We start from the raw sequence: 13763 nt of genomic DNA on the forward strand, positions 1-13763 counted from the left end.
ATAAGCTATTCCTTAGCGCTGTGTAAGTAAATTAAGACCTCACTTATGACACGTCCGTTGGCGTCTATTGTGCTCAAGTACACAGAGAGACACAACAAAACCGCAGTCAACGAGCAGCACACCCGAGCTGTCATCCTCTCGACCTTCTCTCACAGTGGAAACACACTAAATTGGTAGTTCAGAGATCCAAGAAGATCTGAAGCAACTCCAACCCCGATACTCGCCTGTCTGCAGGTTTGAAGCCTAATATTGAAGACCGTGATTAGCGCTGTTCAGGTGTGCTTGATTACGGGTTTTCTGATTGGACACAGGTGTTGAATTTCGACTCCGTGCCAGAATCAGATTACCCTCCGCGTGCAAGCGCATGACGTCATGTGCTGACATCGGTGCGGTCAAATTTAATTTAATATATTTTAAAAAACTGTATTTCAGAAAGAATCCTTGTGGAAACATTTTCATTGAAAATGCTGATGTACTAAAACAACATTGTAGCAATAAGATTAGGAATGCTCTTTGTGCTTCTGTGTCATTACCTGCAGCAAGATTTGGTCTTCTTTATTTGATAATATCTCTTGAGTTAAAACATGCAAATTGCCAAATGAGTTTTGTATCAATAACAAAATTAAGGAAGTGTCTTACAAAATACTTCATAGAATTTATCCTGCTAAGCATGTTTTGGAAAGATTTAAGCTTATTATTTCATATAGCCAGGGCCGCTGCTGGCCAAATGGGTGCCCTAAGCAGGATTGCATTGTTGTGCCCCCCTCGGGCCCCTCCCTCAAATATTATGGAAGTAAAAAAAAAAAAAAAATTATTATCTTAATACTTCTTTGTAAAGTATTATTTGAAGTAACAAAACCATGGTTAATTTGCGGTTACCATGGCTACAAGGACAAATATTTTTTGGTTTTATTTGTGTTAAAACCATGGCTACTTTTCATAAGGGGACATGGAAACTCAGAGAGAATATTAGATGCGTTGGTGGTGAAATTATTTCCGACATTAAAACAGCCAAAAGAGTTTCACAGGATTATGAAGTGATGCACGGGCTTCCTTTTCACTTTTTTTTTTTTTTTTCCTCGGCGCCGGATTGCTCATGTCTTTTCACGGGCATATAGTTGTCCATCAATTACGATCAGGATTCTGTGGTTGTGGGTCTGAAGACCGTTCCTCCGTTCTTGAATATTGATTGGGGAAGCAGAGTGGGCAGGACTTTGAAAGCACCAGTACCGCCGCTCCCTATGCGCAGAGTATGCAGTTTGCGTAGGGCACCAACTCCCAGGGGGGCACCATCCCAGTTCAAAAAAAAAAAAAAAAAAATTGAAGCGCCATTCCCGCACCTGCGACCGCTCGCACCTCATGTTTGCGGTTGAATGCAAATGATCGTAATTGATGGACAACTATATGCCCGTGAAAAGACATGAGCAATCCGGCGCCGAGGGAAAAAAAAAAAAAAAGTAGCCATGGTAACCGCAAATTAACCATGGTTTTGTTACTTCAAATAATACTTTACAAAGAAGTATTAAGATAATAATTTATTTATTTTTTTTTTTTACTTCCATAATATTTGAGGGAGGGGCCCGAGGGGGGCACAACAATGCAATCCTGCTTAGGGCACCCATTTGGCCAGCAGCGGCCCTGGCTATATGAAATAATAAGCTTAAATCTTTCCAAAACATGCTTAGCAGGATAAATTCTATGAAGTATTTTGTAAGACACTTCCTTAATTTTGTTATTGATACAAAACTCATTTGGCAATTTGCATGTTTTAACTCAAGAGATATTATCAAATAAAGAAGACCAAATCTTGCTGCAGGTAATGACACAGAAGCACAAAGAGCATTCCTAATCTTATTGCTACAATGTTGTTTTAGTACATCAGCATTTTCAATGAAAATGTTTCCACAAGGATTCTTTCTGAAATACAGTTTTTTAAAATATATTAAATTAAATTTGACCGCACCGATGTCAGCACATGACGTCATGCGCTTGCACGCGGAGGGTAATCTGATTCTGGCACGGAGTCGAAATTCAACACCTGTGTCCAATCAGAAAACCCGTAATCAAGCACACCTGAACAGCGCTAATCACGGTCTTCAATATTAGGCTTCAAACCTGCAGACAGGTGAGTATCGGGGTTGGAGTTGCTTCAGATCTTCTTGGATCTCTGAACTACCAATTTAGTGTGTTTCCACTGTGAGAGAAGGTCGAGAGGATGACAGCTCGGGTGTGCTGCTCGTTGACTGCGGTTTTGTTGTGTCTCTCTGTGTACTTGAGCACAATAGACGCCAACGGACGTGTCATAAGTGAGGTCTTAATTTACTTACACAGCGCTAAGGAATAGCTTATGTAAATGGGTACACATTAAAGTGACTAGGCACATGTCAGAACATATAAATACACAGAATTTGTATTTAAATGACACCAATATACAAAGTTTAACTTCAGCTGGACCTCTATTGTATGTTGGTGTAGTTTAAATAATCTAAATCCTAAATTCTTATGTGTACTTTTCTATACAAGGAAAACACAATAACGAATGTGGGCTTTATTTATTTGTTTACAGTAAAAGGAACCGTTCGTTTGGATGAAGGGTGCTTACCAGTAGGGTCGTCCTTGGCTGACGCGAAACCCGGTGCGACCACACCACTTCCACCGCCATCCTTCCAAGGATGGCCCTGGTTACCAGGTATGCATGTCTGCCATTACTGCTAAACTCTGTTAAGTCTTCCAAATTTCCACTCTACATGTTTAACAACTCTTTAGCGTGGGAGCTAATTAGCTTGGGCTATAACCTTAATGAAGTATACCTAACAAGCCACTTGTTCAAGCCAGGAGTGGGTTTAATGTGTTCTGTCTGGTTTGCTGCAAACTATATTTTGATTCTTGTGTATGAAATTCTTAATGTAACTAACTCTAAACAAAAGTGGTGCAATAATATTTAAAAGTGGTTCATTGGCCACTTGTAGTGCTGCTTCACTTTAAAGGTGTTATATACTATTTATCTCTTCTATATCTAATTATTTGACTACATAACGCAGAACATTTGCCTCATTTGTGAAACATTGTGTAAATCGGTTGTGAAGCCTTTGACACAATTTCATATTCATGAAAATGTTAATTTTCAAAATGTTAGTTGGTAAAACGTTTCTTATTTCACTAGTTCGTTTTTTTTTTTTTTTTTTAAATAACCCTTTCCCCAACTAAACTAAGAGACAGTTTGAGAACCCTTAAAGAACTATAGAGGGGCTTAATGAGGTCTTTGGGGTCGTTAAGGTGCTACTGTGTGTATAGCATCACTGCCCTACAAAGAACTACTGATGAATCATAATGGGCTTAATAGCTTTATACTGTAGCAGTGTGGGGCTGTGTTTACTCCCTGCTTTCAATGAGTTTCAATTAATAGTGGATGCTAGATGTCTCCCAGAAGAAACCCTGATTTTCAGTCGGTACTATTAACTCTCATAAGTAATTGCAAAGAAACTGCAAGCAACAAGTTTAAATTGCACTTGAAATTTTAGGGAGATTGACTATGGTTTTTCTTACGTTTTGTACATCAGCAAAGCCAGGAGTGTGTCCAAGCAACAACCTAGTAGGAATTTGTGTTGTGAATGAGAATCACTGTTTCCATGACACTAACTGTCCTGATGATCAGAAATGCTGCAGCAATGGATGTGGACGTCAGTGTATGGCTCCATATAGAGGTATTTAAGGTTGTTGTTGTTGTTGAAATGCAGTGTGGCATTCAGTGATCTGGGTTCTCTACCATGTGTTTTATAGCAGAGAAGCCAGGAGTGTGTCCAAGCAACAACCTCAGATATTGTGTTATGAGTAAGAGTCACTGTTTCCATGACAGTAACTGTCCTGATGATCAGAAATGCTGCAACGATGGATGTGGACGACAACAGTGTATGGCTCCATATAAAGGTATTTAAATGATGTTAGTGTCATTTATTTATCTTCACATGCAGTGAGTCATTCAGTGATCTGGGTTCTCTACCATGTGTTTTATAGCAGAGAAGCCAGGAGTGTGTCCAAGCAACAACCTCAGATATTGTGTTATGAGTAAGAGTCACTGTTTCCATGACAGTAACTGTCCTGATGATCAGAAATGCTGCAACGATGGATGTGGACGACAACAGTGTATGGCTCCATATAAAGGTATTTAAATGATGTTAGTGTCATTTATTTATCTTCACATGCAGTGAGTCATTCAGTGATCTGGGTTCTTTGCCATGTGTTTTATAGCAGAGAAGCCAGGAGTGTGTCCAAGCAACAACCTCAGATATTGTGTTATGAGTAAGAGTAACTGTTTCCATGACAGTAACTGTCCTGATGACCAGAAATGCTGCAACGATGGATGTGGACGACAACAGTGTATGGCTCCATATAGAGGTATTTATGATATTAAGGCTTTTTCTTTTTTTCCTCAGTCTAAACTTGAATAGAATCCACTGCAGAACTGACTTGACTCAAGTTTGCACATTGTTTGTTTGTGCCTGATTTTATTTTATGTATTTTTGTGTGACTTTGAGCTCTATTGACCATGTTGAGTTGTTTGACATTATCTCACCTGACTCAAATTGACCCTTAATATAGTTATTGTGCATTTAGAGAGATTTTAAAGTTCGGATTGTTCCTTACTATTATTAAATTAATCACTTATGTTGTCACGAATCCTGTCCATGAACGTCCATTCACCCTCCACCAGAGGTCACTCGCTCACCACATGGACACTTACACTGAACTTCAGTTCCCACAATCCATTGCACTCATTACGCTCAGCTGAAGCCAATCACACGCTTACACCCGAGTCTGATCACACAGCTGATTCCCATTTCACCCCCTACTTAAACCATGGACTTTCTCTGCCTCACTGCCGAGTATTGTATGCATTTATCACTGTTCTAGTTGTTAGCTACTCTACAGAGCCCTGTTGGTTTCCTAGTCTTGCCTGTTTCGGATTGTGTTTTCCCCCTGCCTCGACTATTGCTTACGGTTTGGATTACCTTTCTCCTCTAGCCCCTCTGGAGACTGTTCGCCGATCGTCGACCCACGCTTGTCCTAGGATTACTCTTTGTCTTGTCCCTGCCATACCTGTTTGCCATTGTTTCGACCCTGCCTGTTATGACCGCGTCTCTAATCAATAAAAGCTTGCACATGGATCCTCACGTCTTGTCAGCCTCGTTACATATGTCATGATATTCTGCACTTTTTTTTTTTTTTTTTTTTTTTTTTTTTTTTTTTTTTAAACGACGAGTGCTGGTTTTCTTAGCATATAGCCTACTCACATTACATGCTAAATGTTATTTAATCATATATTTAGGTAGCCTACTTGAATTTTACATTTACTAAATTCAAATTCACAGAAGTTGGCCGTATATTGAGAAATGACAAGCAAACTTTATTATTATTATTATTATTAGGGTAGTGTGGGACACTTTTTGAAATTTTGACTTGTGCATCATATTTCCACATGAAGCCAAAACAATGTATCAAAATGTTATATCATTATGAAATCCCCAAGATGTTCCCTATCTAAATCAGAAGAACACTTTTTTTTTTCAGATATTGTAATTAAAGGGGAAATGGCACATATAATAGTGCTGCTTGTGCCAAATTGTTTAAGAATTTGTGGATTTTCTAATGTGGGACAGCTCATGCTCAAATCTGGGACACTATGTTTTGGGTTATAAATAGTCCAATTTTTAAAGTGTAAAGTAAACTTTACACTCATGGTTAAATGTGCATATGTTTGCTTAATTAATTTAGTAGGCCTACAGTGTGTTTGCTGTCTTCATAAGTCTACAAAACTAGTAACCTATCTGTTCATATATGGAATGTTAAATACAATTGAAGATGCAAAAGCCTCTAAGTGCCGTCTGAAATTTCCTTCTAAAATAAGCATTTTTATCAGGCTCCTATGTTTAGGTTCAGTAATTTTACTCTAATGGCTATGTATAGGTCCTTTTCTACACAATTAAAGTGAAATAACTAAACATAAAAGTAGAAGCCTGATAAATATGCTAATTTTAGAAGAAAATTTCAGACGACACTTAGAGGCTTTTGCATGAACTCTTCAATTATATAACACAGAAATATTATATTATTTAAAATATATATATTTTTAAATGTCATATTTCTGGCAGCAACAATAATAACCATGTAATAAAATAATAAAAAGTGTAAAGATAGCAAAATAATTTCATAATTTTTAAAATATGAAAAATTTGGAACATGGAATGCCTTTAAAACTGTTATTAAACTTCTATAAACTTCTAATATTCTAATTCTTATTTTTTTCAGAAGCTTGTGTTAAGCAAATTGTAATGGTCAAAACACTTGGAAATAAGCAGCTCGACAAGTGACTGTGTTTTGCCGTGTATCAACTGGCTCCATCCTTAATCAAACACACCTGAACAACCTAATCAGGGTCTTCAAGATCACGCTCCTAGCAGGTGAGTTGCATCAGGGTTGGAGTTGCGCCAGGCCTCCTTGAATCCTTAAAAGCACATTTTCAAGAAGCGTTTTAAAGGCCTCCTGATCCACTAATTCAGCGCGTTTTTCAGGAGAGTGTCTTGTGAGGTCTCAGGTTGAGGATGACTGCTCGATTGTGTTGTTTGTTGATTGCTTCTCTGTTGTGTCTCTCTGTATGCTTGAGCACAACAGACACTGAAGGAGCAGCTACAGGTGAGATCTTCCGGTTTCATTACACAGCGTGAAGAAATATATGTAAATAAGAGCTTATAGGACTTTAGGCACCCGTCAGAACGTATAAATATACATTAGCCAGACGCCCAGTGAAAGTTAAACTTTGTGTTGGTGTAGTTAAAGTTGTTAAGATTGTTTGTTTCTTCCATAATACGAGAAAAACACAATGACCAAGATGGGCATTAATAATATAGCTACAGAATTATATATGAATTATTAAATTACTGTAAATGGATCCATTCACCTGGCTGCAGGGTTGTTACCGGCCATCACTCTTGTCTTGAACTTTTTTTTTTATTCTTTTTTTTTCCTCCAAATGTTTTTTTCTTTGCCTGTAATTTTATCATCGGGGGCTAATCATGACTTGAGCCTTTAATGAAATTTTAAAATGCTTAATGTAACTGTGGTGGTCATGGTAGGATATTAATATAATCATTATGGCTTTTCTGTCATGTGTGCGGAACCAGAAAAGCCAGGAGTGTGTCCAAGTGAAAACCTCGGTGTAGGATTGTGTGTGGAGATGTGTTCCCATGATCGTAACTGTCCTGATGATCAGAAATGCTGCAGCAATGGATGTGGACATCAGTGTATGGATCCAAATAAAGGTGTTTATATTATACGTGTGGGTGTGTGGGGCGGGTCAGCTTGCTTTCCACTTGTGGTTTATCCCCCCACCCCCCCCACCCCCCCTTATGGCTTTTGTCATGTGTTTTGTATGTCAGCAGAACCAGACAAGCCAGGAGTGTGTCCAAGTGAAAACCTCGGTGTAGGACTGTGTGTGGAGATGTGTTCACATGATAGTAACTGCCTGAATGATCAGAAATGCTGCAGCAATGGATGTGGACATCAGTGTATGGATCCATATAAAGGTATTTATCTGATCTTAACGTGAGACACTGCAAGTAAGAAGTCCTTTTCCATGAACCTGTCAATTTTGAGATTTCTCAGACTAATGGAAGGAAAACATCTCAAATGCACCTTTAAGTGTTTTTATAGCACTTTATGTATATCTGTCTGTAGATTTGTTACAAATGCGTATCTTTTAAGGCTGTTTTCTCAAAATTAGTCTTTCCTCCTGCACCAAGCCAAAACTCCACTTCAGCAGCACTTACGTACACCAAACTTTACAGTTTTATTACGAGCTATATTCTGAAGGTTTTTACAGAGGGTTTTGTTCCTATGTAATTTGCCTGGTACACATTGTTTATCTGTTTTTAATAAAAACTCTTATAGAGTTGTGTTTTTTTTTTTTTTTTTTTTTTTAAATCCAAAATCCCCCTCTGTAGAAACATTTGAGTCTGTCAAGAAAATGAAACCATAATTGTGAACCTGGACTCATCCAAAGTTGAGGTGGGTTTGTTTTGGTTTTTAAATAAACTCACCTGGGTTGTCTCCCCTTGCTGTGTGGGTCGGTTTATTCACTTTTTCAAGTGCAGTGAGGTTTTTATTTGAAGTTTGTCATGTGTTTTGTATGGCAGAAAAGCCAGGAGTGTGTCCGAGCAAAACCCTCAGAATAGGAGTGTGTGCTGAGATGTGTTCCCATGATGGTGATTGTCCAAACGATGAGAAGTGCTGCAGCAATGGATGTGGACATCAGTGTATGGATCTTCATAAAGGTACGTTACTGCATACTAATGCACTGGTCACATTTTTCTCCATTACAGTGAGCCACTCAGCGTTCTGGTTTCTCTGTGTGTCTGTATAACAGAAAAGCCAGGATTGTGTCCGAGGAGATTCTATGGAGTAGGATTCTGTGCTGAGTTGTGTGCCTATGACATTGAATGTCCGAACGATGAGAAATGCTGCAGGAATATATGTGGACGTGAATGTACATCTCCATTTAAAGGTATGTTATATTGACGTCACCTACAGACGCAGTTTGAGTATTATAATCTTCAATGCCAAAGTACCTGAATCTGGCCCATAGCACCATTTCAAGCACATGGCTTTCCAAAATAAAGATGAATACAGCTCTCTCTAAAAGTAAAACTTGTGGTTCATGATTTGAGTTTTGCAATGTGTTTGAATGCCTCTAAATGAACCAAATAATTCTCTATCCATTCAGTGTAGCTTGGTCTGTCTCAAACCAAATGTGTGCTGACAACTCTTCCCATGATGATCGATCTCCTGCCAGACAGAAGTGTTGTCCAACCACCTGTGGACATGCATGCAGCTAACTGCCAATTTAACCATTGGAGGAGAAGTCATTTTGTTTTTGCATCCCATACTTGAGGTCTTCTACATTCACCAAATAAATGTCATTGTTTAGCAGAACGTGTGTGTGTGTGTGTGTATTTTATTTTAATAAATGCTTTCTCCAGGAGCTTGGCAGCAAAAGTAGTGGGAAAGCCTTGAACTGAATTCCAAAGCTGCCAGAAATTAAAGCTCACAGGTTAACACTAATGCAAGAGAAATTGACCTATTTGTGTAAATCAGGGGTTCTCAACCCTGGTCCTGGAGGGCCACTGTCCCGCTGATTTTTGCTCCAACCTTGATCAAACTCCCCTGCCTGTAGCTTACTAGTAATCCTGAACAGCTTAATTAGCTGGTTCAGGTGTTTGGAGCTCAAATTTGCAGGACTGTGGCCGTCGAGGACCAGGGTTGATGAAGCCTAGTGTAAATATTGGTTTAATAGTGTTGAAATACTTTCAGTGTTTAGCCAATCTAAATGTCTCTAAGGACCCCAGATTGGGTGAATGATTTTCAAATCTAGACCTTTCGACAAATTTATAACTGATACTTATAACTCATCCCTTTTCTTAAAATATGGTTTAAAAGCTGAAATGTGTCATTTTCTAAAACTATTTTTGTGAACTTGTGTCTGAATTTTTTTTTTTTAAATGGTTGTCTTGCTGTTAAATGTTGCGACCATTACCCGTCCCCATTTTTTTTTTATTGTCAGGTATTTGATTCCTGACTAGAAAGGTAATGGCTAACCCTGCATCCTGACTAAAAGCAGGCTGACATATCTGTGCTTGTGAGATCTGTGTAATTCAGGTGGTGTGTTACTATGCATCGTGTCCCTGCCGAAATGATTGAAAGCAATAGCACCCAGATCAAATATCCAAATTGTTAATGCACATCTAATTTTCTGATCTTCTATAAATTTAAATATTAATTGCAATTGGACTTAGAATATTGCCAATGCAGTCGGATTTTAAATCTGAAAACAATTTATATCTTTTTTAACACCGAAGCAGCAGACAAGTCTCAGGCTACATGCAGAATCTTTCTCCCCATTGCATTGGATTCTGTTGTTGGGCCAGTTGGTGGTCCTTGGAGTCTGGCTAATATAAAGATATGTTCTTATTGTATGCATTTTTAAAGGGACAGCCCCCCCCCCCAATAAGCTAAAATAGCAATATTTTAGTTAAGGACAGTCTGTTGCAAGGTAGAATTTCAGTTGGTCGCTTAAGTGTGCTCCCCCACCCTAATATGTAAAATTTCTTGCACTACGAAAGCAAACGCGAAGGCTACGAACATTGCAAAAGGTTGTATATTGCATTAACCAATTTCACAATGGACATTTGAAAATGGATTGAAAAAGAACCTACAGCAACTACTACTACCTCTAGGTCTGAGCTCCAAATAAGCAGTGTGTACATTGACAGTGCAGGCCTGCTTACACCACTGACAAACCACCGTGTTGTCCAACCACCTGTGGCCATGCATGCAGCTAACCATGCTGATTTAGCCATCAGGGTAAAGTCCTTGGTTGCTGCTGTTTTCATTATAATTTTTTTATATATGGTCAGCTATTCATTTGAAATTGGAGTCAGAATAACTCACCGATAGAAAGTTTATTAAAAAAGAAAAGTGAAAAAAAATAAATAACCTACCTTTTTAATAACTTAACTACCTTTTTAATATTTGTTTTTGGGTTAACTTTCCCATTTTTAGCACTTTTATCTCAGGAACTTTGAAAAGTTTTGAAAGCAAAATTAGACCATACCATCTAAATTGGATCAGCCTATAATCATCAGAGACTGTCACATGAAATCTCTATAAAATGTCTATCAAAGTAAGAGTAAATCATTGTGTTTGGAAATTACTTAAATTTGGATGGAGAGTCGGTGACGTTTGTGAAGTGTTTAGAAAGAAGAAAATTTGGAAAGGAAAGAGAACATTTAAATTTCAAGAATGCATATTGGACATTGCTCATTAAATAAATGTTTGCATAGAATAGGGACAGGAAGAGCAAAGTTGGCACACCACAGCTTCAAAAGCAGAAAAAATATTTCTCACCACAGGTGACATTTCGTGCCTATAAGGTCTTCATCGTAGAATAGGGATATGCATATGCATAGAATAGGGAAACATGAAACTGGAAATTAACAAATGTGGACAAATAGAATTTGTAGAACACATACTTATGAAAATTAACCCTTTAAGCCCTGAAGGCATTTTCAGAGGTTTTTTTTTTTTTTTCTTCTTCCTGAGTGACATAAAGTAAAGTCTTGTAACTCCAGAACTATAGCAAAGAGAGTCAAAAGGTTGGTATCGTTTGAAAGGAAACTTTTTAAATTTTAAATTGTTTTATTATTTAATTTGGACATTCTTATGCTGAGAAACTGCTTATAAACAGCAAAAAAAAAAAAAAAAAATTTATCGAAAAATTACATATCTTTCCAATTTGACATACAATATGGTATGGTCCAGCGCGCACAAGGCTGCTGGACCAGACAACATCCCTGGTCGTGTTCTCAGGGCATGTGCGGAGCAGCTCGCTGGGGTTTTTACAGACATTTTCAACCTGTCTCTTGCCCAAGCAGCCGTACCAACATGCTTTAAATGCACTTCCATTGTGCCAGTGCCAAAACACTCTAGTCCGATGTGCCCTAATGACTACCGCCCTGTAGCACTCACACCCATCGTCATGAAGTGCTTTGAGCGGCTGGTCCTGGAACACCTAAAAGACTCTCTACCATCCACATTGGACTCACACCAGTTTGCCTACCGTAGCAATAGGAGCACAGAGGACGCAGTTTCCATGGCACTGCACTCTGTGCTCACTCACCTGGACAATAAGAACACTTATGCACGTATGCTGTTTGTTGACTTCAGCTCAGCATTCAACACTGTCATCCCAACCAAGTTAATAGCCAAACTTGGAGACCTGGGCATCAATACCTCAATGTGTAACTGGATTTTGGACTTCCTGACCAACAGACCCCAAAATGTTCGATCAGGATTCACCTGCTCCACATCCATCACACTTAACACTGGTGTACCACAGGGCTGTGTGCTAAGCCCGTTTCTCTACTCCTCTTCACCTCCGACTGCAAGCCTGTGTATGGATCTAATTCCATCGTCAAGTTTGCAGACGACACCACGGTGATTGGCCTCATCAGTAACAACGATGAGACTGCCTATAGGGAGGAGATCCAGCACCTGGCCACATGGTGCACTGAAAATAACCTGCTCCTCAACACCACCAAAACGAAGGAGCTCATCGTGGACTTCAGGAAGGAGTCAAGAGGCACACACGACACCATCCACATCAATGGAATGGCTGTTGAGCGTGTCTCCAGTTTCAAGTTCCTGGGGATCCACATCTCGGCGGACATGTTGTGGAAAACCAACACCTCCAGCCTGGTCAAGAAGGCTCACCAGCGCCTCTTCTTTCTGAGGACACTGAGGAAGAATCAGCTCTCCTCAGCTATCCTGGTGAACTTCTATCGCTGCGCAATAGAAAGCATCCTGACCAACTGTGTCACAGTATGGTATGGGAGCTGCTCTGTTGCAGAGCGCAAGGCACTGCAGCGGTGGTGAAAACTGCCCAGCGCATCACAGGGACTCCACTACCTGCCATCGAACACATCCAGAGGAAACGCTGTCTGCATCGAGCTCGCAGCATCCTTAAGGACTCCTCTCACCCAGCCCACAGACTGTTTTCTCTCCTGCCCTCCGGCAGGCGTTTCAGGTGCCTCCGGACCAGGACCAGCAGACTAAAGAACAGTTTCTTCCCCAGAGCTGTCTCTTTACTGAACTCTAACCCGTTGATCCACTTCCTCATATATTATTAACTCTTCTCTCCTACCTCACATCTGCCTTATTTGCACTACTGAATGTAAATTTTTATTACAGTAACAACTGTTTACTTTTGTATCTTGCACTACCATACCTAAATTGGATTATGCTCCTTTGCACTGCCGACTGTTGTTACATTATCAATGCTTACATTAATATTTTGCACCGTATGTCTAATTGTAATACGCAATCACTTCCACTGCACTTTTACACCTTGTTTATAGTAACAGTCATCTGTATATATATTATATTGATAGTACATATCACCTGTAAATTCTGCTTATAGTAATAGCCATCTGTATATTTTCACTATACATATTCACCTGTAAATTCTGTATATTTATTCACTATACATATTCACCTGTAAATTCTGTATATTTATTCACTATACATATTCACTTGTAATTTCTGTATATTTATTCACTATACATATTCACCTGTAAATTCTGTTTATATTAATAACCATCTTTCTATATATATTTATACATATACTCAGTACATATCCTTGTCCTGCACTTATTCAACCATTGTATATACTGCACTTGCTACTATTGCACTTCTGGTTAGACCTAAACTGCATTTCGTTGCTCTGTACCCGTACTTGTGTAATGACAATAAAGTTGAATCTAATCTAATCTAATCTAATACAATATCTCATGAAGGAAATAAGGTATATAGGGGGGTCATTCTTTTTTGGTGATGTTCCTCTATATGTGATCTGTATCTGGATCTGAATTTTGTGGTGATCACAAAAACAAATCAAACTTTACAGCATTTGGAACATAGGTAAACATAGGTAGGCGTTAATAAAAAACATTCTGAGTGACATGCACCAAATTATTGACTCATAACTCAACATCTCTAGCAAGGAGAGTCAAAAAGTTGATATTGTTTGAAAAAAAACTTTTTACATTTTTTAATTAAAAATAAATAAATTTGGACATTTTCATGCTGAGAAACTGCTGAAAAAATAAAAAAATAAAAGTTTGCTCAAAGGAAATTTTACATTATCTTTCTTATTT

General features: G+C 38.7%; 2 protein-coding genes and 1 pseudogene across 19 annotated transcripts in view; 2 read left to right on the top strand and 1 right to left on the bottom strand.

The window, feature by feature from the left end:
* LOC131530391 (progranulin-like) overlaps positions 1-6383 on the top strand; it is a 36003-nt pseudogene extending 29620 nt beyond the window's left edge.
* LOC131530380 (prestalk protein-like) overlaps positions 1-13763 on the bottom strand; it is a 159734-nt gene that overhangs the window by 3520 nt on the left and 142451 nt on the right. The gene's annotated exons all lie outside the window — the stretch shown is intronic.
* Positions 6514-9001, top strand: LOC131530426 (whey acidic protein-like). 2 transcript variants are annotated; one of them, XM_058760694.1, is made up of 6 exons: positions 6514-6690; positions 7179-7316; positions 7434-7580; positions 8190-8327; positions 8420-8557; positions 8777-9001. In XM_058760694.1, the coding sequence occupies exons 1-6, from the start codon at positions 6600-6602 to the stop codon at positions 8779-8781; spliced, it is 657 nt and encodes a 218-aa protein (XP_058616677.1). In that variant the 5' UTR covers positions 6514-6599; the 3' UTR covers positions 8782-9001. The 2 variants fall into 2 exon arrangements, with proteins under 2 accessions (XP_058616677.1, XP_058616678.1); XM_058760695.1 differs by having other exon boundaries at positions 7437-7580; positions 8777-9000.

This window comes from Onychostoma macrolepis, chromosome 22 (assembly GCF_012432095.1).
Source record: "Onychostoma macrolepis isolate SWU-2019 chromosome 22, ASM1243209v1, whole genome shotgun sequence".
NCBI lineage: Eukaryota > Metazoa > Chordata > Actinopteri > Cypriniformes > Cyprinidae > Onychostoma > Onychostoma macrolepis.